At 44.9% G+C, this 24,271-nt stretch overlaps 3 protein-coding genes across 4 annotated transcripts in view; 1 reads left to right on the top strand and 2 right to left on the bottom strand.

Annotated features, from left to right (window-relative positions):
- Nucleotides 1–8,150, bottom strand: part of POMT2 (protein O-mannosyltransferase 2) — a 28,726-nt gene extending 20,576 nt beyond the window's left edge. Inside the window, 7 exon segments of the mRNA XM_050336220.1 lie at nucleotides 2,297–2,456; nucleotides 4,155–4,263; nucleotides 5,133–5,241; nucleotides 6,365–6,469; nucleotides 7,246–7,330; nucleotides 7,989–8,086; nucleotides 8,088–8,150. Of these exon segments, the coding sequence (XP_050192177.1) occupies nucleotides 2,297–2,456; nucleotides 4,155–4,263; nucleotides 5,133–5,241; nucleotides 6,365–6,469; nucleotides 7,246–7,330; nucleotides 7,989–8,086; nucleotides 8,088–8,150 (729 nt within the window).
- A 63-nt stretch (nucleotides 8,151–8,213) lies between these two features.
- GSTZ1 (glutathione S-transferase zeta 1) lies at nucleotides 8,214–17,534 on the top strand. Of its 2 annotated transcripts, none has more exons than XM_050336620.1 (9): nucleotides 8,214–8,325; nucleotides 11,341–11,392; nucleotides 11,984–12,051; nucleotides 12,871–12,951; nucleotides 13,414–13,539; nucleotides 14,073–14,148; nucleotides 15,011–15,063; nucleotides 16,336–16,385; nucleotides 17,165–17,534. In XM_050336620.1, the coding sequence occupies exons 1-9, from the start codon at nucleotides 8,305–8,307 to the stop codon at nucleotides 17,289–17,291; spliced, it is 654 nt and encodes a 217-aa protein (XP_050192577.1). In that variant the 5' UTR covers nucleotides 8,214–8,304; the 3' UTR covers nucleotides 17,292–17,534. The 2 variants fall into 2 exon arrangements, with proteins under 2 accessions (XP_050192577.1, XP_050192578.1); XM_050336621.1 differs by lacking the exon at nucleotides 8,214–8,325 and adding an exon at nucleotides 10,690–10,807.
- Nucleotides 17,535–18,520: 986 nt separating this feature from the next.
- LOC126650637 (uncharacterized) lies at nucleotides 18,521–23,141 on the bottom strand. Its single transcript, XM_050335655.1, has 9 exons — nucleotides 23,126–23,141; nucleotides 23,049–23,072; nucleotides 22,179–22,301; nucleotides 21,460–21,647; nucleotides 20,551–20,750; nucleotides 20,133–20,224; nucleotides 19,710–19,764; nucleotides 18,923–19,020; nucleotides 18,521–18,777 (listed from the first exon to the last, which is right to left on the bottom strand). The coding sequence occupies exons 1-9, from the start codon at nucleotides 23,139–23,141 to the stop codon at nucleotides 18,563–18,565; spliced, it is 1,011 nt and encodes a 336-aa protein (XP_050191612.1). The 3' UTR covers nucleotides 18,521–18,562.
- Between the last annotated feature and the right edge of the window lie 1,130 nt (nucleotides 23,142–24,271).

Genomic DNA, 24,271 nt, shown 5'->3' with positions numbered 1-24,271 from the left:
AGATGCCCAAGCATCATATATTCACATCCCACTAACACTGCTGGTAGTAGAGTAAATAACGTAAAATACAGGGTGGATAATCATAGAATCATAGAATTAACTGGGTTAGAAGAGACCTCCGAGATCATCAAGTCCAACCCTTGATCCAACCCCACTGTGATTACTAGATCATGGCACTCAGTGCCACATCCAGCCTCGTCTTAAAAACCTCCAGGGACGGTGAATCCACCACCTCTCTGGGCAGCCCATTCCAATGTCTGATCACTCTCTCTGTAAAGAACTTCTTTCTAATATCCAACCTAAACCTCCCCTGGCAGAGCTTAAGCCCATGCCTTCTTGTCCTATTGCTGATTGCCTGGCAGAAGAGACCGACCCCCACCTGGCTACAACCTCCTTTCAGGTAGTTGTAGAGCTATATAATAAATAGCTGTGGGAGAAAAAACAAGTAAAATAGCAAAAATTGTTCGCTAAATGTTCACACTCATTTCAAAGTGGATGAAAGCAGATGTACCTGCTATTCTCCATATTTTTTTACACGATAGCTATCACACAATCATTAAGCTATTCATTCTCCATCCCTTCACACCAGGTATGACAAATTCAGAAGTAATGGAAAAAGAACTAAACACATTACAAAACTAAGAACTCACTGAAGTCAACAAAGAAAAGAGTTGTTAAGCTCATGTACTCCATCAGAACACTTAATAACCACTGGACACTTCCAAAAATGCTGACTGATGGTATATAACCACATTTATGCACTGGAGAGGCACATGAACTAATCTTCAATTCCTGCTGAAAATAGCCTCAATATTCTTCAATCTTCATGAAAATTTTCTTTTTTGACATTGTATTTTTCTTTTTTGACTTTGCACTTAAGTCTGTACTTTTCTTTAACTATAGACTTCAATGCAAAGTCAAAAAAAAATGCACGTGAAAGACAGCACTCAGCAAACCATAAGAGTAGACCAAGATAAGATGAGAATTCTAGAAATCAAATTAGTCCCAAAACCATTGCATGTAAATAATCATGAATAGCTTCCTAACAAATGCAGAGATAAGTTATTCAGCCTTTCAGGAGTTTAATCCTCACTTTTTTTTTTTTCCTCTCTCATCAAGCACTAAGGCTGACAAATAGTTATTCAGAAAGCATCTACCTTTTGGAGTAAATTTCTTTATATATTCTAACACTCAGGGGTTTGCTGCCTTTGCTGCCAGCAACACAAATGAAATCACTGTGCAGCCGTCTGCTGGCAGAAAGCATAGACATGATGGATTTGTTCCATTTCAAATGTAATTAAGTGACTTTGCTCAAGAACTGCTTCTCCAGAGTTGGAACATTGCATCTTTGCAGCCCATATTGATTCACATTAATCAAAGAAAAACAAATCACACAGCAGGAACAGAAAAAGTCCCTCAAAACCCTCACTGTTTATGAGAAAAACAAGACAAAAACACTAAGTGAAAAAAGTAGAATTTTCAAGCTTCAGAAGAGACTGAGACAGGAGGAGAACTGAACACCTTTTAAAAGACATGACTGAAGAATTTGTTTTCCTCCTGGCTGCAAGACAGCAAGTGATACATCAAAGTATTTCTCCAAAAAGGCAGATTTCACAGTCCACAAACACAAAATGCAATATATTAGGACAGGGCGCTCAAGCTCACTAGCAAAATTTTTAAAGCTTTTAGGAACTAAACGTGTGTGAAATCAAAGAGGGTATGGCTGCCTTCATCCTCTGGAGTGGCTATGGATACTGTAAGTTGCAGAGCATTTCTATGACTCCTGATGGGATAGCATGCTCCTGCTCTGCGGCCTATGCCCCTCTAACTCTCACAAAGCAGAGCCTGAGCTCACACTGCTTATGCAAACCAAGCGCTGCAAGACATGCCTGTCTGCCAGGTAGCACGTACTCCTCAGAAAGTCATGTAACAGTGCTGGACAACATCTTGCTTTAGGCTGTTGTAAAGCCATTCCCAATGAGCATTTTTAGCTTAGACTGAAAAATCATCCAACTGGAAAGGTAACAGTTTCTCTAAGGAAAAAGCAACATTCTTTTTGCTGCGGTCTTATGACACTACATCCTGCTAATATAAGTTTGTTTGGTTTTTTTTCAAAGGTCTGTCAATAGTTTTTTCATAACCTTAATATTTATTTATCATCATCCACATCAGAAGCACCTTTTTGCTGCACACAGAGTATCACTGTCTGAGTAGTTATATGGTTGTCAAAGATTACGAGAATTACAAAGTGAACAAAACAAAACACTTGAAGTTAAGAAAAGTCTTTGAAACTCACCAGTGACAGACTAAGGTTCCCCAGCAAGTCCCATAGGTCATAGATTGTGTTCAGGCCTACCAAGAGGACTACAAAAAGGCCAACAAACTTTACCCCCATTGCTCCAGCAAGGTTCACACCAGTCAGACTCAGCCAGAACCACCAGGAGGCAGAAAACGGCCTGCAGGACCAGTGCAGAAAGTCAGTAAATAAAATGATGGTTACAGGAATGGGCATCTGCGATCATGAAAATAAACAGCAAGTAAGTTACCCTGCAAAATTATACTCCATCTTCTCAAGAGGAATAGGAAAACCAGTTTTTTATTATTTTTAGAATCATGCAAGGATACTGTCTTCAGATACAGGCTTGTGAAACCTTTATACAGGCTTCAGAAGGGTCCAACACTTCAGCCAGGACATTCCTAAATCTCCCTTTTGAGGATGGAAACATAGACAACAGGTATAAGCTAAAACGCTAGTGTGAAGGAAGTGTGATCACATGGAAATTATGAGAAAAGAAACAAGACTTTTGCTCCATAAAACACAAACTTACTTCTGACAAAAAGCTAGGGACATGGGGAAGAATAGGAGAAAAAAGAGCAGCCACCATTATTAAAGCAGGGAAGCCATGGTGGAAAACATCTATCCAAAGCACAAACAAAAGCTGTAGCAAAAAGCAAAAGTATTATAAACTGAAATGAAACTGAACCACTGAGAAGAGATGATAAAGGATGACAGTAGAATTTAAAACCTTTTTCCTACCAACTCCTAATGCCTTGACGCTTGCATTTTGATCAGACAAAATCTCCATGACCCGCTAAGCAACACAATAGCTAGAGCTGGCTTTCAATTTGCATGATATTAACTACTTTGACAACAGGATTAGCTCTAACATATGAAAAATAAGTTCACGTCAAGGCCCACAGAGCTGATCAAGTGCTGCCCCGTAACTTAGTGCTTGCACTCCCTGGGGTATGTGTTGTAGATGAGGATGGCCTTGGGTGGCCCTACATGACACTACAGGCTGCATTTTAGCCATGTGTACTCTAGTCACACTAAGATTGATATGATCAGTTCTTGGAACGCTTCACGAAATAAAAATTGCTCACATATAACAGAGCATTCTGAGGTTTTGTTTCTCTGAATTCTGGATGCATTGTGGGGAAACTACTCTGTGCGGCCCAGCCACAAAGAAGCCTTTTGGTATATACCAATACCTAGAAATCACCATCCCCCTCTGGATGGGTCCATGGCAAATATCCTCAGCAACTTGACTTCTTTATTCAGAAACATCCTGGCTCTATTTCCCTCAAAGCTTTTGTAACAATTTCTCTAAACCCAAACAAATTATACTATTTACCTCAGACAGCAGGATTTTCATAAGTTTTGATAGGATTACAGTCACAGATAAACTGTGTTTCTCTTGCCTGGAAACAAGGTAACTGGTTCAAGATAACAATATTTTAGCCATTAAGGACCAAAACCTTCAATAAGCTACAACCATCCTTCTCTGACCTAAACCGTCTTTTATTAGCTTTCTTTCCTGTCAAGTTTTAAAACACTTTAACCTTCATGTTCAAGATTTGCAGTTCCATAAACTGCATAAACTACTTCTGCTGAAATTTCCCTTCATGCTAAAATAATCTGGTTAAGTCTCTCTCTTGGTGTAACCCAGTCACAATACTTTCTCCCTAGTTACAAAAAAACTTATACTAAAAATTTCTCTCCTCTACCAACAGCCATTTTCACCTCCAAATTTCCTGAAATAATCTCATTTCAGCCATTCAATCAGACAACCAACAGTAGACATGTTCTAGTCCTTTATCTGTGTGAAAGTTGAATACCTTTTAGTTTAACAAAACTATCATCTTTATCTTACCTATCTGCGCAGCTGTTACATTTCACCATACTCAGAACAGCTGCCATGAGGAAGAACATCAGAATGGGATCCAGCAGAATATATTGGGACAAAGTAATACAGCCTGTATCTGCAGAGAGACACACAACAATGTCAAAGGGGCTTGCAGTTCCAAAACGAATCTAAGATTGTGGGAAGTCAGTTTCCTGAACATAGTCAAGACGAGGGGAAGGAGAGAAATTCTAGAAACAGAAGGAGATCAGAAAATTGCAACTTTTACTTTGGAAAAAAATAGGAAAAACCAACAAAACAAACAAAAAAACCAGGCAGTACAATAGTATCTGTGAAACACCATTTGGAAAGAGCTGATAACATATTCAAATGGAGAGCATTACAGATAGCAACGATCTACCAAGGGCACCAGCATTGTGCCAGAGTATGCTACAGGAGAAGTCATCTTTCAAATGATACCTATAAGAAATGAATATGACTTGGGTCTTTTAAGTCTCCATGCCTCGATATCTGTGTGCCCCCACAAAACCCCAATTTGGATAACTCTGTCTGCAATGTTAATTTCTCCACTTGGCTCAATTCAACAAGGAACTTTATCATTTCTTACTGTGAACTCTTCCATAGGAATGCAGAGACTGTTAAATATCTCTATAATTCATATAATTCATATGGGAGACATCACTCACGCCCAAAATCATTCCTGACCATACATCTTAAAAAAATTCTTAAAATTGAGGTGACATGTAGTCCAATGCTGTGGTTATGAAAATAACAGACGTAGCTATGAACTAAACAACACTGTAATATCCTCAAGAGGACCCCCAATTAAAAAGCCTCATATGTGTATATATAAAGTGAAATTACTTTGCTTCTGAGAATGTCTCTCATTAACCCAAATATCCGCTGGTTAGGTAACACATGATAATCAAGAAATTAAATTATCTAAACAGTCAGGTTACTCAATTTTGCTGTAGCAGAAACACCTACCAAAAATAAGGATGAAAGCTGTGAGTAAGGCTGCTGGCAGTGACTTTGACAGTTCCAACACTGTGAGGTAGGCAAAGGGAACGAGGCAGGAGCCAAGGAATGCACAAAACTGCAGGAAAAGAAGACAATGGGAGAAGCTATAACCCTCCGTAAGGTGAACGAGTGCTCACACCCTTTCCTTTTCTTCATCTTCCACACCTACCAACAACAGGAGGTGTTGCAGTTGCTGAACTGAGTCACTAAGAACACTGGACAAAAGCCAACTGAACAAAGACACTGTTCAGAGGACAGACGCTCTGTTCGTAGAGGTGTCAGTAGCAAGTAAGTCACCCTCCTGCTAGACTGCATTAGATATCCATAAAAAGATTGGTCAAGTAGATGTACTACACATCCACTGTACTCCACTTATTTTAACAAGATACTAGAATATGAAATCTAAAAACAAAATACACCTGCACCTTATGTCTTTAGCAGACCAGATTCACCTCCCCTACAAAAATGAGACCAAAGACAGTTGAAGGAGAATGAACAGAAATCAAAAGAAAAGCAAGCAATATCACAGTAAAATTTATTCTCTTCAGTGTCTGTTCTAGCACTTCTCCCATCTTTGGTTCAGGGAAATCTAGAAGCATGAATTACTGAAAGCTAAACCAAGATTTACTCTTCTTTCTAGGTACTAAAAATCGGCCACTGTTTCTTCTTTTGGTTTGTCTTATCTGCTGTCAGTAATATGGCTCTTGGTCTTCCTAGATAGCAGTACAGCCAGGGTTTCAGAGGGATACAAGTCTAAATTCTGCCCCCCTGCCCAGGCTCCATCATTTTACTCAGTTCCCTGGTGGTGGCAAACTGCAGGTGACAGTGGATGATCCTGGCTTTTTGACATCCTTGGCTCCCCAGCAGAGCAGCCAGGCACAATGGAGTGAGAGAACCCCAAGTTCAGCAATGTTTCCTTGGTAGAACAGGCAAGATATCTGTCCCACACAGGAGTGTAGTCTCACTAACTAGCAGCAAGAGCTAGCCTCAATAATCACCTTAATTTCTTACCTGGCCTCTCACAGGCATTAAGACATTCACAAAAGAACCACTGACACTTTTCTAAGAAGCTTAAAGACAAGGCACAAAGCTAAACAGACCTCTGATCTGATCCAGGAGAGCTCTTCTTATCACGTAACCCTCTGTATTGAAAAGCACAGGAAAGCTAACCAGCTCAGCACTAGCCTGTAGAGTCTTACCCCTCTCATTCCCATGTAGTTGTGCTGCTCATATCGGTCCCCTGGCTTTTGGAAAGGAAACGTACCATCATATCCACTAAGGTAGCCAGCAAGTCCAATCAGCATCTGAAGAGAAAAGGTGAACAAAAAATTGTCAGAGACATTGCACTGGAGGTAATATTTTAATAGAAGCCAAGACTGATCCAGAGGACAACTACTTAACTCAGACATATCATCCAAACAAGAGTTTATGTACAGATACTGTGTGCAAAAACATTGCTCTTTGTCTAAAAGCAAAATCAGGACAATTTTGGCTATGGACTACGACTGCAAGCTGAAGAGAAATACCAGGTGTGGGATTGAGCAGGGAGAATTCTGTCTCTGTAGAATCTCCCATAGCTCCCTATCCCTTTAGGTTCAGAAGACTCAGTCTGAAAGGAAAGATAACCTTGTTGAGGCAGCAGGAGCACACCTTCATCAGCACTAAACAACTAAACAACTCTATTTTGAGTTGCTAAAACAAGTCAAAATAGAAAAACAGCGCTCTCAGGTCCTTTGTAGTAGGCATCTCACTTGCACACAGGTTATCATGAGTTTGTTTCCTTTCAAATGTAGGTTGCTATGACATAACCCCTCCAATCCATAAGTACCACCCTGATTTTCTAAATTTCAAGCCTTTCAAATACCCAACATGCAATACTGTAGTTTTCCCATATTTGAAGTACTTTTGTAAAGACAAAAAGTTGCAAGTTGAGGTTGTGGATACAGAACGCAAACTACCACAATGTCCAACAACAGGAAAGATAATGGAGTTTATCACAACCTTTGTCCAAAAGGCAAGAGTAGACTTCTATTGGCCCACTCCTGTGATTTCTAAAATATGTAACAGAAAAGCAGTTTACCTTCCCCAAAGGAGGGTGGACATCAAAGAAGAAAGTCCGATTAATGTAGTAACTTCCCATCTTCCCAAAATGAGTTTCATCCCAACTGGAAAAAAAACCAAAACAACAAAACACAAAAAACCCAAACTTAACAATAGCCAATACTCTATAATGATGAAGACAGTAAAAAAAAAATCCAGGGAAGTCTTTTTACTCATGCTTTTCATCATGTAGAGGGTTACCACCACGCATTCAATATGAGACGATGCATTACATTTACTGGGAAATAATGGAGAGCACTTCAGTCATTCTAGGATGGGCTCTTTTTTAAACAGTTTGATATCAGCGCTCCAAAATCTGTAGTCTACCCTTCTGATTCCAGACTGCCCTCAGAGATGCTAAGAAGTCAGCCTGCCGCCCGCAGGCCCACAAAACCGCCTCCCCAGGACCCTCTGCAGCACGTCCCGAGAGCAGCGCCGAGGAGCGGGCTGGCCAGGGAGCGCAGCGCTTCCCTGGGGCCCTCCCTGCCAGCGTCCCGTCCCTCCATCTGTCTGGGATGAACACGGGGCCCTCCCACGCCGGGCAAGGCCTGGGTGGAGCAGGGGGCGCAGGCTGGGCGCAACCCGCCGGCTTCTCCCGGGAGCAGGCGGACACGGACACGGACACGGACGCGGACACGGATACGGACACGGACACGCACCCCCCGCACCCCGGGGCTCGGGCACTGCCCGAACGGAGGGGGGCACGCCCCGCCCGGCCCGTACCAGACGTGCGGCGGCTCCGGCAGGCGGTGGAAGCGGGAGGCGAAGCTGAGGAGGGTGACGAGGGCCAGCGCGGCCGGCCGGGCGGCGGCGGGCGGAGCGGCGGGGCGGCCCGGCCCGCCCGGCCCGCCCGGCCCCGGCGGGCTCCCGCTGGCGCGGCGGCATCCACAGGGATCCGCCGCGCGCCGCTCCGCGCCGGGAGCGGGGCATCCTGGGCACCGAGTGCGGGGCGGGGCATCCGCGAGGCTCGCCGGGGCATGTAGTCCCGGGAATGCAGTGCCGGGCTGCCGCCGAGCCCTGAGTTGAGGCCGGGACGGGAATGAGCGCCGCCGCCGCCAAGGTACGCGGCGCTGGCTCCGCGCTCTCCCTGCGGAGCGGAGCGTCCCCGCCGGGCGGGAGGGGAGCGGGGGCGATGGTGGCGCCAGAGCCGGAGGGAGCGGGTCCTGGGTCTCGGTTCGCTGACAGGGATCGCGGCCGCAATCGGCTTCTGGTGCCCTGGCTCCCCGGAAAGGCCGGGATGGCGATTCCCGGCAGGACTGCTGCCCCGATGTCTCTGTCTCAGTGGAGAGCAAGGAATTTGCCCCCACGCTAAATAAAACTAATGCTTCACAAAGCAGCATCGGTGTTTACTTATCGTAGTTTATCCTCGTGCGCTGTTAACACCAAGGCCTGCCGCAGAGATACTGAGAGTTTAGGAGCAAAGCTGTTGTTTCTGCTTGTACCTTTACATTTGAACCTAGCAGGATATAAGCAGACACCGAGGTTTCCCCTACACCAGCCCCCAAGGAGCAGTGTATGTGTGCAGCCTGCTTGGTGTCATGGGTCTCAGGAAAGAGGTGAAAGACTTTGCCTTCCCAAGTGCATCCCAAATATAGCCTAGAAAGAAGTGGTATCCAGAGCAGACCATTCTGAAGTAGACAGGTGTGGAAACCTGAGAGCTCAACGCACAGTTTGGGGTGTTTCTTCCAACTTCCTCAACAGTGAAATGCATTTCCAAAACTTTTACTCTCAACTGGTATTTAAGCCCAAACTTTCCTCACTGATGCTGGAAATGAAAACAGAACCAAAACAGAAATCTCAGTAGACATCAAGCAAATGCTGTTCTCCTTCTATTATCCCAGTTCCAACCAGTCTAATGTGCAGCTTATGGGGATTGTACTCCATAGGGTTGTAAATGCAGGCACTTCTTTTGTGATACTTCCCTGGCCCGTGCTCAGCTCTTCCTCTGAAGAAGATACAGTGTCACTGTGGGACCTTTCCACTGAGGACAAAACACTCCTGCTGTCTCTAATCTTTACTTAGATGATAATTTCTGTCTACGATCTGCCTTGCTGCTGGGAGCAAAGCAGCAGGAACTCAAGAGACCAGTCCAGGCCCCAGCCTCTGGACACACAGTTATTAGCTGAAGGACAGATTGTTTTCCATGTGTTTTTTTTGGTGAAATTCTCTGAGGGTCTTGAAATTATAGAGCAAGGCAATTAGGTTGGTACAGTTTATTCTGAATGATAGCACAGGCAGCAAAGTAAAAAAGAACTGTAGAGAGGATCAGAAGAAATGTCTCCATCAGCTGAGAGGCCAGAGCCCAAAACAGATGTGGTGAAGGACATAAATTTCTGACCCAAAAAGTCATTTGCAAGGTCCTCAGGAAAAACAACTAAAAATAGTATGTCATGAATACTGTATGTTTCTCTTCTGAAGCCATAGTTTCTGTTTCTTTCCCTGCAACCCAGCAGGTTAGACTTTGAGGGAAAAAAAAAAAAGCATAGCTGAGATTTCTAATACCCCGATCCCAGAAGTAGAGAATTTAAGAAAATCAGGAAATACTCTGTCCACTAAAATGTTGCAAATACTGCCATCGCTTCCCTCCTCACTTATAAACCATTTTCCAGCAAATTTGGCTAGAGTAATTTAATCAAAGGCATACCTCATTTAAAGTTATTTGAACCAATCTAAACTGCAAGAGAAGCATCAGGGTAACAAAGAGAACTGGAGCACAAAGATCTTTAGTGTCTCTGCTTTTTTTGTTGACAGACTATCATTGGGCAAATCCCTGCTTTCTTCTGCCTTACTGCCAGTCTCTGGAATAATTTCTGTGCATTCTGGGAGGGTAGAGATGCAGAGAGATCCCTGGCATGCCATGGGATCTATAGAAGGAAGGAGAGACACGATTACAGGTTTACTTAGAGACGTACATGAGTACCAGTTTCCTGTGTGGGAGAAAAAGACCGTTACACAAAAAAGCAATCTTTGTATTTTGCACAGTCGGTCTGGGAGCAGAATAGCACCTTCTCCTAGGCCTGCAATGTAGAAAACACTCTGCACTAGCTGACACTGACAGGAGGAAGGTTACAGGAGGTCCCATCCTAAGGGACCTCCTTGAAAAGGCAGTTCCTATTCCCAGAGCTTGCAGTCATTCCCTAGTGAAATAGAAATTCTGCATGTGGCTTGTTTTCTTGTTTTGTTCCCCAGAGCTCTATTTCTGCATTGGCAGCTGCTGACAGCCCGAGAGGCTCTCTAGATGTTTTATTTATGTCTGGATGAAATGCTAGGGAAATAAGCATAGTTCCTAAATGTGCTTCCAAGCTTAAATCTGGTTAATAGTTCTGGTATCGGGCCTGGGAGGAGGTGAGTGCAGTGACTCAGGATGAAATCTGACTGGCTGTTTTTTGTGTCCTGGGCACACACTTGGGGGCATAGTCCTTTCCTCATTGATTTTAGGAGAAAAGCCTTCCCCCGTCCCAGCTGAGGCAAAAGGGAAAACAAAGGTGTTTTTTTTTATTTCCTGGAGTAGACTGCACACACTGACCATGGCATCTGAAAAGGTGAGAGCTTGAACAGGGTGGAAGCGTCTGGGAAAGGTGCCTTGGTGCTATAGTCCAGGTAGAGATGAACTGTCTGTCTTCATGGCCTTCATCTCAAACAGCATAAGCTCTTCTTGTTTGGAAAGAGTCCGTGCCCTTCCCCATGATGCTGAAAATGCTATTTCATGCCATGCAGGTGGTTGGCACAATCAGCGCGGAATTAGTTTCAGAAATCTAAGATGGTAGAGAAGTTACCAACATCAGATAGGGACATCAAAGAGGGAAACTTCATAGGGAATAATTTTAAGGTCACCTGTGCATTGCTGGAAACATCAGGTGCAACTAAATTGTTAGAGGACTATCATGAAAGACAGAGATGCCACCTGTATGCCCAAATCAGGAACAGCCACTTTCAGAAAGGAGTCCTCTCTTCCCCAAACATTGCTCTTCCCTGTCTTACAGTTCCTGAAATGCCTTCTGCTCATTCATTCTTCTCCTTACAATACTCTGTTGTTCCCAGCATATAACCATTTTATCTGTCTTTCTCTCCTCAGCCGATACTTTATAGCTATTTCAGAAGTTCCTGCTCTTGGAGAGTGCGAATTGGTAAGATCCAGTGTTGAGATCTCTTTTTTTTTTTTTCCTCTCAGTGTTATTGCAGTATCCTCCCCTTCACTAACTCAATTAATCAATCACTTATTAAGAGAGAGGTCAGCAAACATGAGCCTGGAACAGTGAGGCATTTTCCAAGGGGGAGGGAAGGGAACACCACAGCTTACCTGGAACAAGTGGGATGGAAGGGAACAGATAAGAGGGCTTCATGATACTGCCTCAGACTCTGGTATGCTCAGATTTTGAGAGCTAAGCAGGGCTGGGAACGGCCCCTACTTGTTCTGAGACAGCAAGGTTTTGCAGGTGAGCACAAGGTCCCTTACCCTCTGTAAGCCAAGTCAGGAAGGGATGTGCTACAAAGAGTGGCAAAACTTGCTTTGAAAAATGCAGTGGTTTTGCCAGGACTGATCTTTAGTGCTTTGATCCATCACTTGCAAGAGCACTATCTTCTCAGTGGACCCACACCACCCTCCTTGAGGGATATGGTCTTTTTTTAAATGATGATTGTAACATTTCCCTGAATCTGTTACCAGTGAAACTAGTCTCACTCTACCTGTCTGAAGTTGTACATTCTGCTCTCCCTAGCACTGGCTCTGAAAGGGATTTCCTATGACCTGGTGCCAGTGAACCTCGTGAAGGATGGAGGACAGCAGGTAAGGATAGAGATACCACTGCTGTCTCCAAGGGTACTGTACCTGGGGATCCTGAGGAGGCTTGGGATTAGCATTAGAAAGTTCACAGGCAAAGTTACCGAATTCCTCACTGCTTCTCTGTAATTAATAGTTGCTTTCAGCCAGTATTCCCTGGTGTGCAAGTCAGAGGGAGAAGACTGCAGGAAACTAGAGGCTTTTTCCTCTTTTTCCTCTCTTAAACATCCATGACCGAATTCAGGAGGCTGAAGATCTTTTGTTCTTGCTTACCATGATATGACTGAACATACCTGGTGCACAGACTTCAGAGAATCTGCACTGCACTTTAAACAGACTCACCTCATTCAATTAGCTCCAGGGTACACGTGTGTGTCAGGGTGCATGTGTCCAAAAGGTGTTACATGATATTGCAGGGGGCTGCAAAGGGCTGCCAAAGGAAGGGCGGGTTTGCCAGAAGAGCTCTTCACTGAGAACTTACTCAGGGGTCCACAGGAGGGAGTTGTGCCCTAGTAATACCAGCACCTCAGTGTGCAAGTATGGGCTAAGGTGGAGTTGGAGAACTAGAACAGTAATGCCGAACCACCCGTCCTGGGCATTGCAGTGATGGCTTATCAAGTGATAAGGCAGTCTGGCCCTGGATGCAGTGATCCCTGAGCCCCAGTGAGAGCTTGCTATAGGCTCATAGTACAGCATAACTTACTGACAATATTAATATTGCAGTAGAGAGAAAGAACAGGTAAAAAAAAGTTTAGTAACTGAGTTCTAGGGGAAGAAAAAAGGATTTCTTATTGCTGTAAAGTAAGCTCAGGTTTGTTTCCACAGTTTTCTGCTGAATTCAAGGCACTGAATCCAATGCAGCAAGTCCCGGCCTTGAAAATTGATGGCATCACCCTTTCTCAGTCGGTGAGTTACCAGCCCCATCCCTGTTAACCATTCACTCCTGCCTGCTGCCCCATGTGGAGGAGGTGACTTTGCCTTAACTTTTCCCACAAAGCTCTCATCCGTGCACTAGAAAAGAGATGGCATTTATGATATACAATCCTACTTGGGAACATAAATAGCACATAGTCTTTGCTGGGAAGCTGCTGTCAAGGATTTGAGTTCAATTCTGCTTTGGTTCATAACTCCACCTTTCACTGAGCAATTTGTAGTCTGACTTAGATAGCTGTGCCAGGACTTGCCTGAAATTACAGCTGGACTAAATGACAACAGGTCACAAGCAGACATCTGTTCCCTGGACTGGTTACAAATTTCATTCAAAAGCCATTGATCAACTCTTGGATCAGCTCCCCTTTCCAGGTGTTCAGGATGTGAACTTTTCCTTGCCTCTCCAATAACCTTGCATTATCTCTTTGTTCACTACAGCTAGCTATAATTCATTACCTCGAAGAGACACGGCCTAACCCCAGACTCCTGCCCCAAGATCCGAAGAAGAGAGCCCAAGTCAGAATGATTGCTGATCACATTGCCTCAGGCATTCAACCACTCCAGGTACTGCCTTGTCAGACCTATGCAAATGAAAAAATCAGAAAGGATTTCCATCTCTGAAATTCTCAGTCTCTTTAAAATTGTTGCCAGCCAACAGGGTGGCAGAACTTCAGACTTGTGAGTTAGTAAATGATACCTGTGCTTAGCCTGTGCCTGATCTGCCAGTGGCAACAACAATACAGTATTTGCAACACAGAAAATCCTGTAACAACCCAGGGCTCTTTCCAGAAACAGCTAAACCTATATGGTTTTACTGCTGGGTCTAGGATGTTAGAGGAAGAAGAGAATGGAGCAATCCAGAGGCAGAGGCAAAGGGATTCCCTGGGATCTGTTATGGAAGGACAGTGCCAAGAAAAAGATACAGCAAGGTGCATGATTCAATGAGGGTGAGGTAAGGGCTGACCCAATCCACTGAACTCAGGCTAGGGCCTCTGATTTGGCAACTCCTTATCTTCCCTCTCCTCCCCCAGATGACAGAGTAGGCAAGATCCAACCAGCAGCAGTCATCTAACCTAGAGGTTGCTTTGCCTTTGCAGAACCTGGGTGTCCTGAAACAAATAGGGGAGAGAAAAACGGAATGGGCTCAGAACTGTATTGCATCTGGCTTTCAAGGTACATCCCACGTCCAAAATTATCAGCATTTTGACTGACCTTACAAAGTGTTGCACTGCTGGCATCCTACTTGACTTTTCAAGCAGAACAACAGAAGCTTCTAGGCTGGTGTGTTGGGGTCCTGCCCTGCCGGCAGAGACAGTGCTCTTCCTGCCCAGAGTCCCTTCTCCAGGACTGGTAGTTTTCCAGGGTCTCAGAGGAAAGATGATGCTAATAGGGGGCTTCCACTGCTGCACATGGAAGCCTGGGGCCATCCTGCATGCTGTAGCAGCTGATTCACTCTGAAGCATGAGAGCTCACAGCACTTCTTTCCATCCATCTGCTCCCAAACTAGTGCCTTTTGCTTTAAAGTTCTATATAGACATATATGTATATATGTATTTGCTTTTGTAATCAGACAACAGATTTCTGATGGCAAACCCCACTAGTTTAGCAAGTAGCAGAGTATTTCTTTACCTCTTTAGGAGAAGTAAGGTCCTTTTGGTTTCTTCAAAACCCTTTCTCCCATGTGCTGCAACGATGGCCCATCTTCGCTTTGGGACAGACACAAACTGACTGAAGCTTTGCATTTCTCCCCTCTCCATTCACATATTTCTACATTATCCTCTTAGTATTTCAGCTGCATTGTCTGAATCAGCTGAAATCACCCTGGGTCCAAAAAACTTGAAGGACCCTAAAGACTCCCATAACTAAGCTGTTGTAAGATTCCTGTTCCTTCTAGTTTCTGTCCCCGATTGGTCCTTTTTCATACTCTGCTCATGTCAAAATGCCCTCCTTCATAATTCCCAGTCTAAAATGTCTTTGGTGTCCCTGTTGAGGGAGTTTCCAATGCCTCACTCCAGTGTACCACCTCTCTTGACAGCACTGGAGCAGATTCTGCAGCACACTGCTGGACGCTACTGTGTGGGGGATGAAGTAAGTATCTGAGAGAGTGTTGTGTACCATTACAGAACTGAAAATGCCAGTATCTTCCCTAAAATAGGAAAGAAAATTAGTTGAGGAGACAGAGCACAACCCCATCCTGTGCCTGAAGTTACATGCAGTGCCTTCACCGTAAGAAAAAGCAGCTGCACGGATCCTACTTAGCCCATTACTGAGTGCAAAGACTTATGGAGATATTTACTTGTCCCTGCCTATAACCTGTTGATGGCCAGATTCTTCAGCTGTATCTAGGATCTGGCTGTTACTAGACAATGTGGAAGCAGATATATATTTCATCTTTAAGAGATCTGCAGTTCAAAGTGGAGTCACAGGGGCAAAGCTTGGCTTAAGAAACATGGGTTCAGTTCTTACCTCTGCTCTGTGAAATCTTTAAGCAACTTGTATTTTTCTGCTCTGATTCTCCAGTTTTAACATGGACAGATTTCACAGAGTTCAAGTACAAGTTGTTCTGACCCTTGCTGAGCTAAGGGCAGCTCAGGCTTCTTTCATTTAGTAGTTCTGCTTGGCAGGCAATTGGATCTTTCCTATAAAAGCTGAGAAAAAAAGGAAGGCTCCTGCAATATCCTGTGATGCAGAGAATTGTCTAGTAGCAGCCTTATGGAGCCCTTGGAGGGCAAAGGCTACTTAGGAGATCTAATCTTGGAGAATAATGTGTTCTCTGAGAAGGACCCAGGACTTTGTGACTTAGGCAGTGGGGTGCAGGCAGCTGCCTCTGTGCAGGTAGGCAGCTGGCAGTCTTGTCCTTGAGTCTTCTTTTCGGATTGCAAGTCTCTGAGCCTGTGTGCAGACACCCTATCACATATCAAGTCTTGACATTGGCAGGAGCTGCTTGATACTCCTGCAGTGCAAAGAAGTGATATTTACTCATCTTTTCCCAGCCATGCAAGCATCCCTCTCCCTCCCTCATGTCCTTCTGCAGCTTGCCAGCAGACCTGTTTGCTCAGAGGCAGTTGCCATAGAAGCAGTGTCCTTCAGGCTATCATGATCAGCTGGTAATTAAAAAAAAAAAAAAAAAAAAGGGGAAGAAAAGAACAAACCACCAAAAAACCCTAAAGGCTGATGGCTTCTTCTACTACTGACTGCTATGAACTCCCTTATACTGTTGTTGCATTATTTAATGCTGGATTTAAGAATTAGATTGCCATGACAACTCCTCTGTACTGCTCTTGAAGCCTGCCACCACTGTGAAGTGTGATGGAACAGACTCTGAGTTACTGTAACCCCTTTTCTCTGCTACATTTGCAGGTTTCCATGGCTGATTTGTGCTTGGTGCCTCAAGTTGCCAATGCTGAAAGGTAATTAGGGCTAAATTTGAGGCTTTCTTCAAGGGCACCTCCTCCTTGTGCTGGGCTGTCAGAGCTTGCCTTCTGCTGCTCCTTGTGTGTTAGAAACTATCCCTTCTGCCTGCCCTATCCAGTTTTGGTTCTTCTCTCCATGAATTATTCTATGTAATAAATACTGTCTCTTTTTGAAGCTCTTAGAAATAAGGAGCAGTGCTCTCTTCTCAGAGAGCCCTGGGGGGAAACCTGATCTATGACCTTAGAAAAGCTGAGATTGCCCACACTCCACATTCTCTCTCCCTGTTTGCCTTATATTTAGACTGCACACAGGAGGAAAAGATTCATCTGATTATGTTTGTTTAAAGCATCAAACCCATACAAGTGGTGGCTGCATGATTCCCAGAAAAAGCATAGTGCCTTCTTATCCTGTGCTGCACATTATATAAAAACCTGGTAAAGATCACAGAGTCACAGAATCGGAGTTGGAAGGGAATTCTGGAGGTCATCTAGTCCGACAACTTCCCTGCTAAAGCAGGTTCACTTAGAGCAAGTGGGACAGGATTGCATGTACGTAGGTTTTGAATATCTCTAGAGAAGGAGACTTCACAGCCCCTCCAGGAACTAATTAACCTTTCCAGCATTTTATTTTAAACCTACAAGGACAAATCTTTTATTTTATATGCCTGTGAGATTCTCCCATACTGGGCAGGCATGGCATGCTGCTCTGCCCTTCTGCTCACTGCTGTACTGGCTATCCAACTCTTAGTACTTCATCAGTTCTTTTCCTTTTGCAGATTCAAAGTGGACATGGGTCCATATCCCACAATAACCAGAATAAATAAAGCTCTCTTGGAGTTAGAGGCCTTTAAAGTAAGCCACCCATCCCGGCAGCCAGATACTCCTGCAGAGCTGAGAGCTTGAAGCCCTTCCGCTCATTAAATCTAGTCATCTGGAGTGACAAAGAAGACAACACCTACAGTTTGAGTGCCAGCAGGAAGCCCTAGTACTATTGTTTCTTTTTCATCTGTATGGGAAGAAGGACAGAGGACCTCCAAGGAGCCTGGATAACTAAGAGGAGTATGCCTGTGCTGGAATGCTTACAGCTACTAGTTTTTTCTATCTAATCTATCTCCATGAAGCAGATTAAAGCAGAAGCATCCATAATTGTAAGTTCCCTTTGTATGGCTTTGGGTTGGGGAACGTGGCCACAAACAACTGTGAGGCACTGAGCCAATTCTGGACTTCCCATAGGTACTGCTTCTTTCTACCATCTACAGAAAGAGCATCAAGGAATCAGTGTATACACTGTGCTTGTCTTTGGAGCTGCCTCAGAGCTATGGCATAGTCATCAGTGCCATAGATATAAACAGTGTTAGTCTCTGATGGAAGACAGCTTAATCCTAACCTTTGTTGGGTCCCATGGATCTTGTAAGAGCCAAGTCAGCAATGCTGCCACCCCTTGCAAATAAGAGAATTACTACCTGGGACAGAGGACTTGTACTTATTCCTTCTGTAGCAGCAGTTGCACAGAATTTATCATAAAGGTCTGTCTAGAGCAAAGCTAAGTGATTGTGCCATAGTCAGCAAGGCACAACCAGCTCTCTCTCACACACTGAAAATTATGTTCCTTTTCCCTCAAACACTGTTCTAGTGTTTTCCTAGTTTTCAGCTGCAGACTGTTGCCTAAGGGAACACCACCCAGGTTCCCCTAAAATCAGAATCATGCCTGTACTTTCACTAGGAGGGCTTTCCAAGTGGCAAGAGTAAATCCCATTCCACTCATTCCAAATGAAACCTAACACCTGAGTCACCTTCAGAGTTGAAAGCACACCAGAAACTCCAGCTCAAAAACCTGTAGGGCAAGAAGGGAAACCCAGATCCTTGTGTCTGGATTCCTGTGCAGGCTTAGATCAGATATCATAATGTTTTGGCATCCGAGCCCAGGTACCAAGCCATCCATAGGGGATGGAACTTCTGCCAGTCTGATACTGTATATCAGCTACCCTAAGAGATCAATACCCACAGCCTTCAGAAAGATGTTACAAACACCCAATCTCTTGTGCCGAGGTGGCATTCACCTACATACAGATACCTGAACTGCAACATTGCTTGGATTCATTTATTGCCATCCATTTCTATATTTAGGCTGGTGAAGAGCCCTTGCTGTTCAGGCTCATTCTGAGTACTGTGCATTATCCTAGGTCCAGCTTGATCTTGACTGTGCTGTTGTAAAAGGTTCCTGTACAGTTGGAGCCCCCAAAGACCAACACCGTACGCAGGTTGTGCTCCTCTTTGTTCTCCTTGTCCACATCCATCAGGTGGGTAGGAGTCAGGTCCAGCAATGTGTGGCCAGCTCGGGGCACAGAGCAGAGGTCACGGTGGATCACTGTGCTCCATGAAAGAGTATCTGAAGTAGAAAGTGGCTATCAGTACTGACAAACCCACTCCTAGTGCAAGAGATGAAACAAATGGACCAGACTAGGTGTTCAGAAACATGACTGCAGCCCCACAGTCACCTTCAGCTATGGAAACAAGGCAGGAGAGTCACTCACCTAGGCGGAAGACAAAGGCATCGTGCAGGGCTCCTGTGGCATTGCAGCCTCCACTGATCAGAACCTTCTGGTCTGAAACAGCCAGAGCTGCATGAAAACTGCAACCAAAGCAAAGCAAAGGTGACTACAGCAGAACCTGCAGGGGTAGCCTCAGTCAGAGCAATGGGCAGAGATGGGCAGACGTCAACAGAAGGTTGGGGGCTTAAGCTGCAGAAAGGAAGTTAAATTCTGCTTCTCTTCTACCCTAACTTGCTGAATAATCCTAGAAGAGCTGTATCTTTGCCCCTGCAGATCAAGCCATGATCAGGCCTGAAGAGCACCTCATTCTCTCAGAAGGACCTATCAAAAGTCCTATGTTTTGCTCTAGGGTGGGAGATAGCAAGCTAGCTGGGCTTTGTTCTGATTTAGGTGATTGTCCTGATTTAGTGGGCAATTATGTCCCATTAGGAACAGCATAGTTGGTACAGGAGGTTCGTCCTGTCCCTGTGCCACAGTGCCTCTCCAAGTACTGAGGAGACCAAACAATACAGTGCACTGGTACACAGCAGAAAGGTTACCCTAGCCTGAAAGGTAGATTTCCAGGGAAACTAAGGGGTCTGTACACCCCAATACCATAGGGGCACCAACAAGGACAGGAATTCCTGGTCCCACAGCAGAGGAGCCACTGTATTTTGGCTAGTGGGACAGAGATATGCAACTGAGTCTGATCGCCAGCACTGTTTAAACTTGGCTTCGAGGAGAAAGGACAGAGGAAGAAGATAGATCCTAGTCTGCAATACGATCTTACCAACGTGCAGAAGGCTGTCCTGCGAGGAGGGGGACTGGTGTGTACTCCATGAAACCTGACAGCCAGGGAAAAGGCAGGTGAAATGTCCAAAAAGCTCAACCTCATAACTAGACAAAAAGTTCAATGCTTTGTCACATCAGCAACCTGCTTTCTCTATTACCCAGCTTCTTCAAAAAAAGCAGTCTTGTTTTCCTCCATTCCCTCTATTACCCCACAAAGGTGGTGGTGGTTTGTTTTGGTGGGGGATTTTTTTGGTTGGTTGTATTTTTTTCCCTTCTTTTTTTTAATGCCATAGTTCTTCCAACTCCATTGTCTAGTCAGGAGTTTTTATACTGTTACTGCTACCTTCCCATTGAGCCTGCCTCACTCCCCCAAGTCCCTGTCTTAGGATGGACCTTCCCAAGGCAGCCAAGACTTTCTTACCCAGATCCAGAATGTGCATGTCACTGAGGTAGAGAGAAGTCCTCCGACCCCCAAAAATCAGCAGCTTGTTTTTCAGTAGAGTAGCTGAATGCCTGGGCAGAGAGCACGTAAGTGAATAAAACATCTTCAGCAAGTTCCCTAAAAACTTCCATTTTAGCCCTGGCTTCTTCTACTGGGGTGCCACAGTTTCAGTCTACACCTGCCTCTACCCGCAGCCACTGCAGCCCAAGGACAGAATCCCACCAGGATTCATGACAGAAGGTACTGAGAGTCACATTGCTCAAAACATAGCCCTATTTTAAGGAGTAAATGGTGGAGAACAATCACCTAGTATTTAGGGGATTACACTGATGGGGGAGGGAAGGTGAGCAGAGGTTTCCTGCTCTATTTTGGAGGGCTAGAATTAGAGCACTCTCACCCAAGCCTAGGCAGAGGCTTCTCCCCTTCTGAGATGGGCTGATACCAAATTTCATGCTCTGGATTGAAGATATAGAGCATGTTGCTGCAGGGTCCAACTGCCAGTGATGCCTTTTTGGGGAAAGTTCCTCCAAAAACAAAGAGCTCCTTTTGGTAGATAGTTGCACTGTGGTAAGTGAGCACTGGTGTCTTCCCTTTGGCCTGGAAAAAGTTCAACATATGCTTATTACAATAAGCACATTATTTGCTGCATGACCTATAGGAAAGGGGCCCACATCACGCAGTGAGTTTTTCAAGTCTCAAATTCCACTTTGTTGGCTCCCCAGCCAGATCTTTGCTGCACAGGCAGACAGGACATTCTTTGCATACTCTGCACCACCGGAATACTTGATAAGAGAAGGAAGTCAATCTCCCACAGGAGTTTCCTCAGAAGATGACATGGAACAGAAAGATCTCATCCAGGCTTACTCTGTAAAAGCCATCTTGTACCTTGCTGACAGGGCCCTCTTCTCAGAGTTCTGCTGTGCTCAGAGCAGTCCCCCATTTGAGAAGACCAGCTCTTCAGCATCTGCTGCTGTTCTCAATGGCATCATATAAAATGAGAGGCCATTTCCCTCCACTGCTTGTACAGTACCTCCCACCCATGAGCCTGGCAAGACACAGCTCCCTGCAGCAATCATTTTTCACCTTGCTTCATTCATTGTAGGCACAGCTCCTGATTTCTGTCAAGTTTGCAGCTTTTCAACATAGCCTTCTTTTATCTGCCAAACCCAACTAAGCATCTCAGATAACCCGCAACAACAGTGAACCGAGGCTACTGGAATAAGGACACAGGCACATCGATTGCCACATTCAGGCAGAACCTGCCACCCCTCCTGAGCTTTTGTTTGGGAAGAGATGCAATACTCACAGCCACGAGGAGCCATTTCCAGGTGACTGTGTCCAGAATGTAGATGCTGCTGTAGTCTTTGTCCTCCCTTATGCCCCCAAAGATGTAGATACGCTTGGTGTCAGGATCATAGGTAGCTGTGTGACCATGCAAGCATGATGGCATGGTGTTTTGTAGCTGGAAACCCATTGGAAGCCACAAATCACTGTCTGTGGGAGCAACATCAGAGAGATGGTGTGGGAGTTCAGCAATGCTCTTGATTTATCTAGATTTAAAGAATATGCCATAAAATCTGTACTCAAAACCTTGCTCCCCCTGTCTCCTCCTCTCCTTTGATTCAGGGCTAGAGGAAACTCATACAAAATTGTTTTTGTATAGGGAATGAAGGGGAATAGCAAGGTGAAAGAGAGGACCAGTGAGGTGCAGAAAAGCAACGCTCTGGATTTGTATCTCACACTTCACTAGTCACCACACACAGACTGGAAACTGCTTTTACCCCTTAAAATTCCCCCAACTCTTTCCAGAACTCATACCTTAGCTCCTTGAGGTCTCTCACATACAACCCCAGAGCCTCACATAGCACTGTCAGCTGTCAGCTCAGCCTGGTGACCACACTAGAAGATGTGACACTTTTGATGTCCCCTTCATGTGCACAGAGCCCCAAGTGCCCCCTCCCATTTTCACGAGTTGTCTTTGAGCCCCACTGCCCCCATTGCCTTTGATAGCCCTTAAGTCCCCACCAATTTCCAGCTTCCAGAGCACATCCTTGCAGGACTGCTGATTTACACCTTCTCCACCAATCAGAACAGCTGTCCCCGAGTCACTGAGGCACATGGCATGGCACCACCGAGGGCTGGGACTGCCTGAGGAGAGGAGAGCACAGGGCTGTGAGCAGAGTGACATAAGACACCATTAGCTGCCTTCCCTGCTGGGGAGAACAAGACAGCTAAAAGCTTAGAAGGAAGTGGGAAGGCAAGGGCCCCAGTCCCTTCTCTCTGAAGTGGCAAAAGACATAGATCCCTTTTCAGTTGGCTCAGGGGAATAATTGCTGTACTAGGAGCGACACTGTGAACAAAGAGTGGCTGGATGTAGGATGCATACAAGGCTTCTACTTCAGACAGGTTTGGATGTCCATTGATTACTCATCCCCAGAAGTGATATCCCAGTTGTGCTATCCCTTGTGTTACTCCTTGTGACAGAGGGCTATTCACAGACAGAATCTTGGAGATGCTTCCAGAGATATTCCTCATGCTACTCTGTTCCTCCTCCTTTGCTCTCCCAGGCTCCTGCAGTTGGCTGAGCAAGCTAAAATAGCACCTTTTAATCAAAGTCTATTCCATATCTTACCCTTTTCCTCAAAAGGCTATGCACCCAGAGGTGTTCCTGAGATTCAGAGGGGCTACAGAAGCATATTAGAGAGCCTGATAGTACTGGAAGCACTATACTGATGGTAGCTGCATGGAGGGGAACAGTATACACACAACATACTTGTTGCCCTTGATCACTGAGGAGATACAGGACAGAGCATGAGAGGCTTTTGATGTTAAAGGGAAGGACTAGCATCACCGAGTGACTGAAGAGACAAACTTCAGTAGGAACCAAATCCTCACCTTGCAACTCCTTCACAGCCAGATCTGCAGAGGGAACACAGAGATAGCCTCATAAAGAAAGCAGCCAGCAGACATACCATAAAAAGTGCTCATCTTCAGTATCAGAGACCTTTGACCTTCCTTTCTCCAACCCTCAGCACAAAACTACCTCACTGCAACAAACAAGGTGCAAAATCAAGAATCATGAAGAAAGTCTCATCAGAAGAAATCCCCAGAACAGGTAAGAGTAGGGCACACTTCTTTCAACTGCCATCATGCTGTCACCATTGCATTTTACCCCTCTAATGGAAGCTCATTTCCCCTTTCTCACACTGCCTGCAGCGGAAGGATGGAGCTATTTTTGCCTTTGTGAGAAGCAAGCCAAGTCCCAATAAGTCATTTCACATGGGTACCACTGAGTTATTGTCAAACGTGTAAACTTGGTCACACCCTGGAGCTGACTTGCAATTCACACTCCAGAAGCCTAAGGTTTTGTTTCCAAACCCCTTGGCAGTTACACTACAGAAAAGTCAGCACAATTATATTAATTATATATATATATTCCTTTTCATATTCTCCATACTGTAATAATAAGCAATGTCTTCTATGGACCATGTGGCATGCTGTTAGTAGGGAAACAAACAGACTAATGGAGATATTACAGGACATCACATTAGGTAACTTTCTTGTGCCTCAATTTACTCTTTTGTAACACAAGGCTAATGATACTTGCCTTCATTTATAAAACTTTTTTACTTGTATGAAGAGATAGGCATATTGTGTCACAGTACAAAGTGTTGACACTAGGAATACCCCATGTTTTATTTCTGGCCTTCTCCTGATAGGTAAAAATTCATCAAGCAGTTGATCCAGGAATAAAGAGCATTCTCAGCATTTGCAAGCCAACACAGACAAGCCCCTCATGCCTTGGAGGTATAAAGAGAAGTGGAAGGGGACGTTGCAGCCCAGCAGCATTGACAGATCATTCAGACAAGACCTGTAAAATAAAGCTGGAAGCTACCAGAGTTACCTTCTTCATCAAGATCTCTCTCAGATGCTGTGGGTTCAAATAAAACTTTCCTGAGCCTCTTGGAGTAGACTCTTGGTGGTCCTTGGACAGGACTCTTCCTCCAAGTCTCACTGGATTCCACCTTGCCAGATGATGGCTTCAGGGCATAGGGTACTACCAGGGCCCTCAGTGGCACGTGGACATCCTTCTTCCCAGGCCTGGATCCTCTAGCAGC

This window comes from Myiozetetes cayanensis, unplaced genomic scaffold (genome assembly GCF_022539395.1).
Source record: "Myiozetetes cayanensis isolate MyiCay16 unplaced genomic scaffold, myiCay2020 scf6-25, whole genome shotgun sequence".
NCBI classification, from domain to species: domain Eukaryota; kingdom Metazoa; phylum Chordata; class Aves; order Passeriformes; family Tyrannidae; genus Myiozetetes; species Myiozetetes cayanensis.
Note: the sequence above shows the minus strand (reverse complement) of the source record. Positions and strands in the feature narration are given on the sequence as shown.

Excerpts from the sequence above, each read along its gene's own strand:
- GSTZ1 (XM_050336620.1), top strand. The coding sequence starts at position 8,305 with ATGAGCGCCGCCGCCGCCAAG. Across the intron at positions 14,149-15,010 it reads TATTGCATCTGGCTTTCAAG|CACTGGAGCAGATTCTGCAG; the intron begins GTACATCCCACG and ends CTCTCTTGACAG. Across the intron at positions 15,064-16,335 it reads GCTACTGTGTGGGGGATGAA|GTTTCCATGGCTGATTTGTG; the intron begins GTAAGTATCTGA and ends CTACATTTGCAG.
- LOC126650637 (XM_050335655.1), bottom strand. Across the intron at positions 20,751-21,459 it reads GGAAATGGCTCCTCGTGGCT|GCCAAAGGGAAGACACCAGT; the intron begins GTGAGTATTGCA and ends AACTTTTTCCAG. Across the intron at positions 19,021-19,709 it reads GGACAGCCTTCTGCACGTTG|TTTTCATGCAGCTCTGGCTG; the intron begins GTAAGATCGTAT and ends CTTTGGTTGCAG.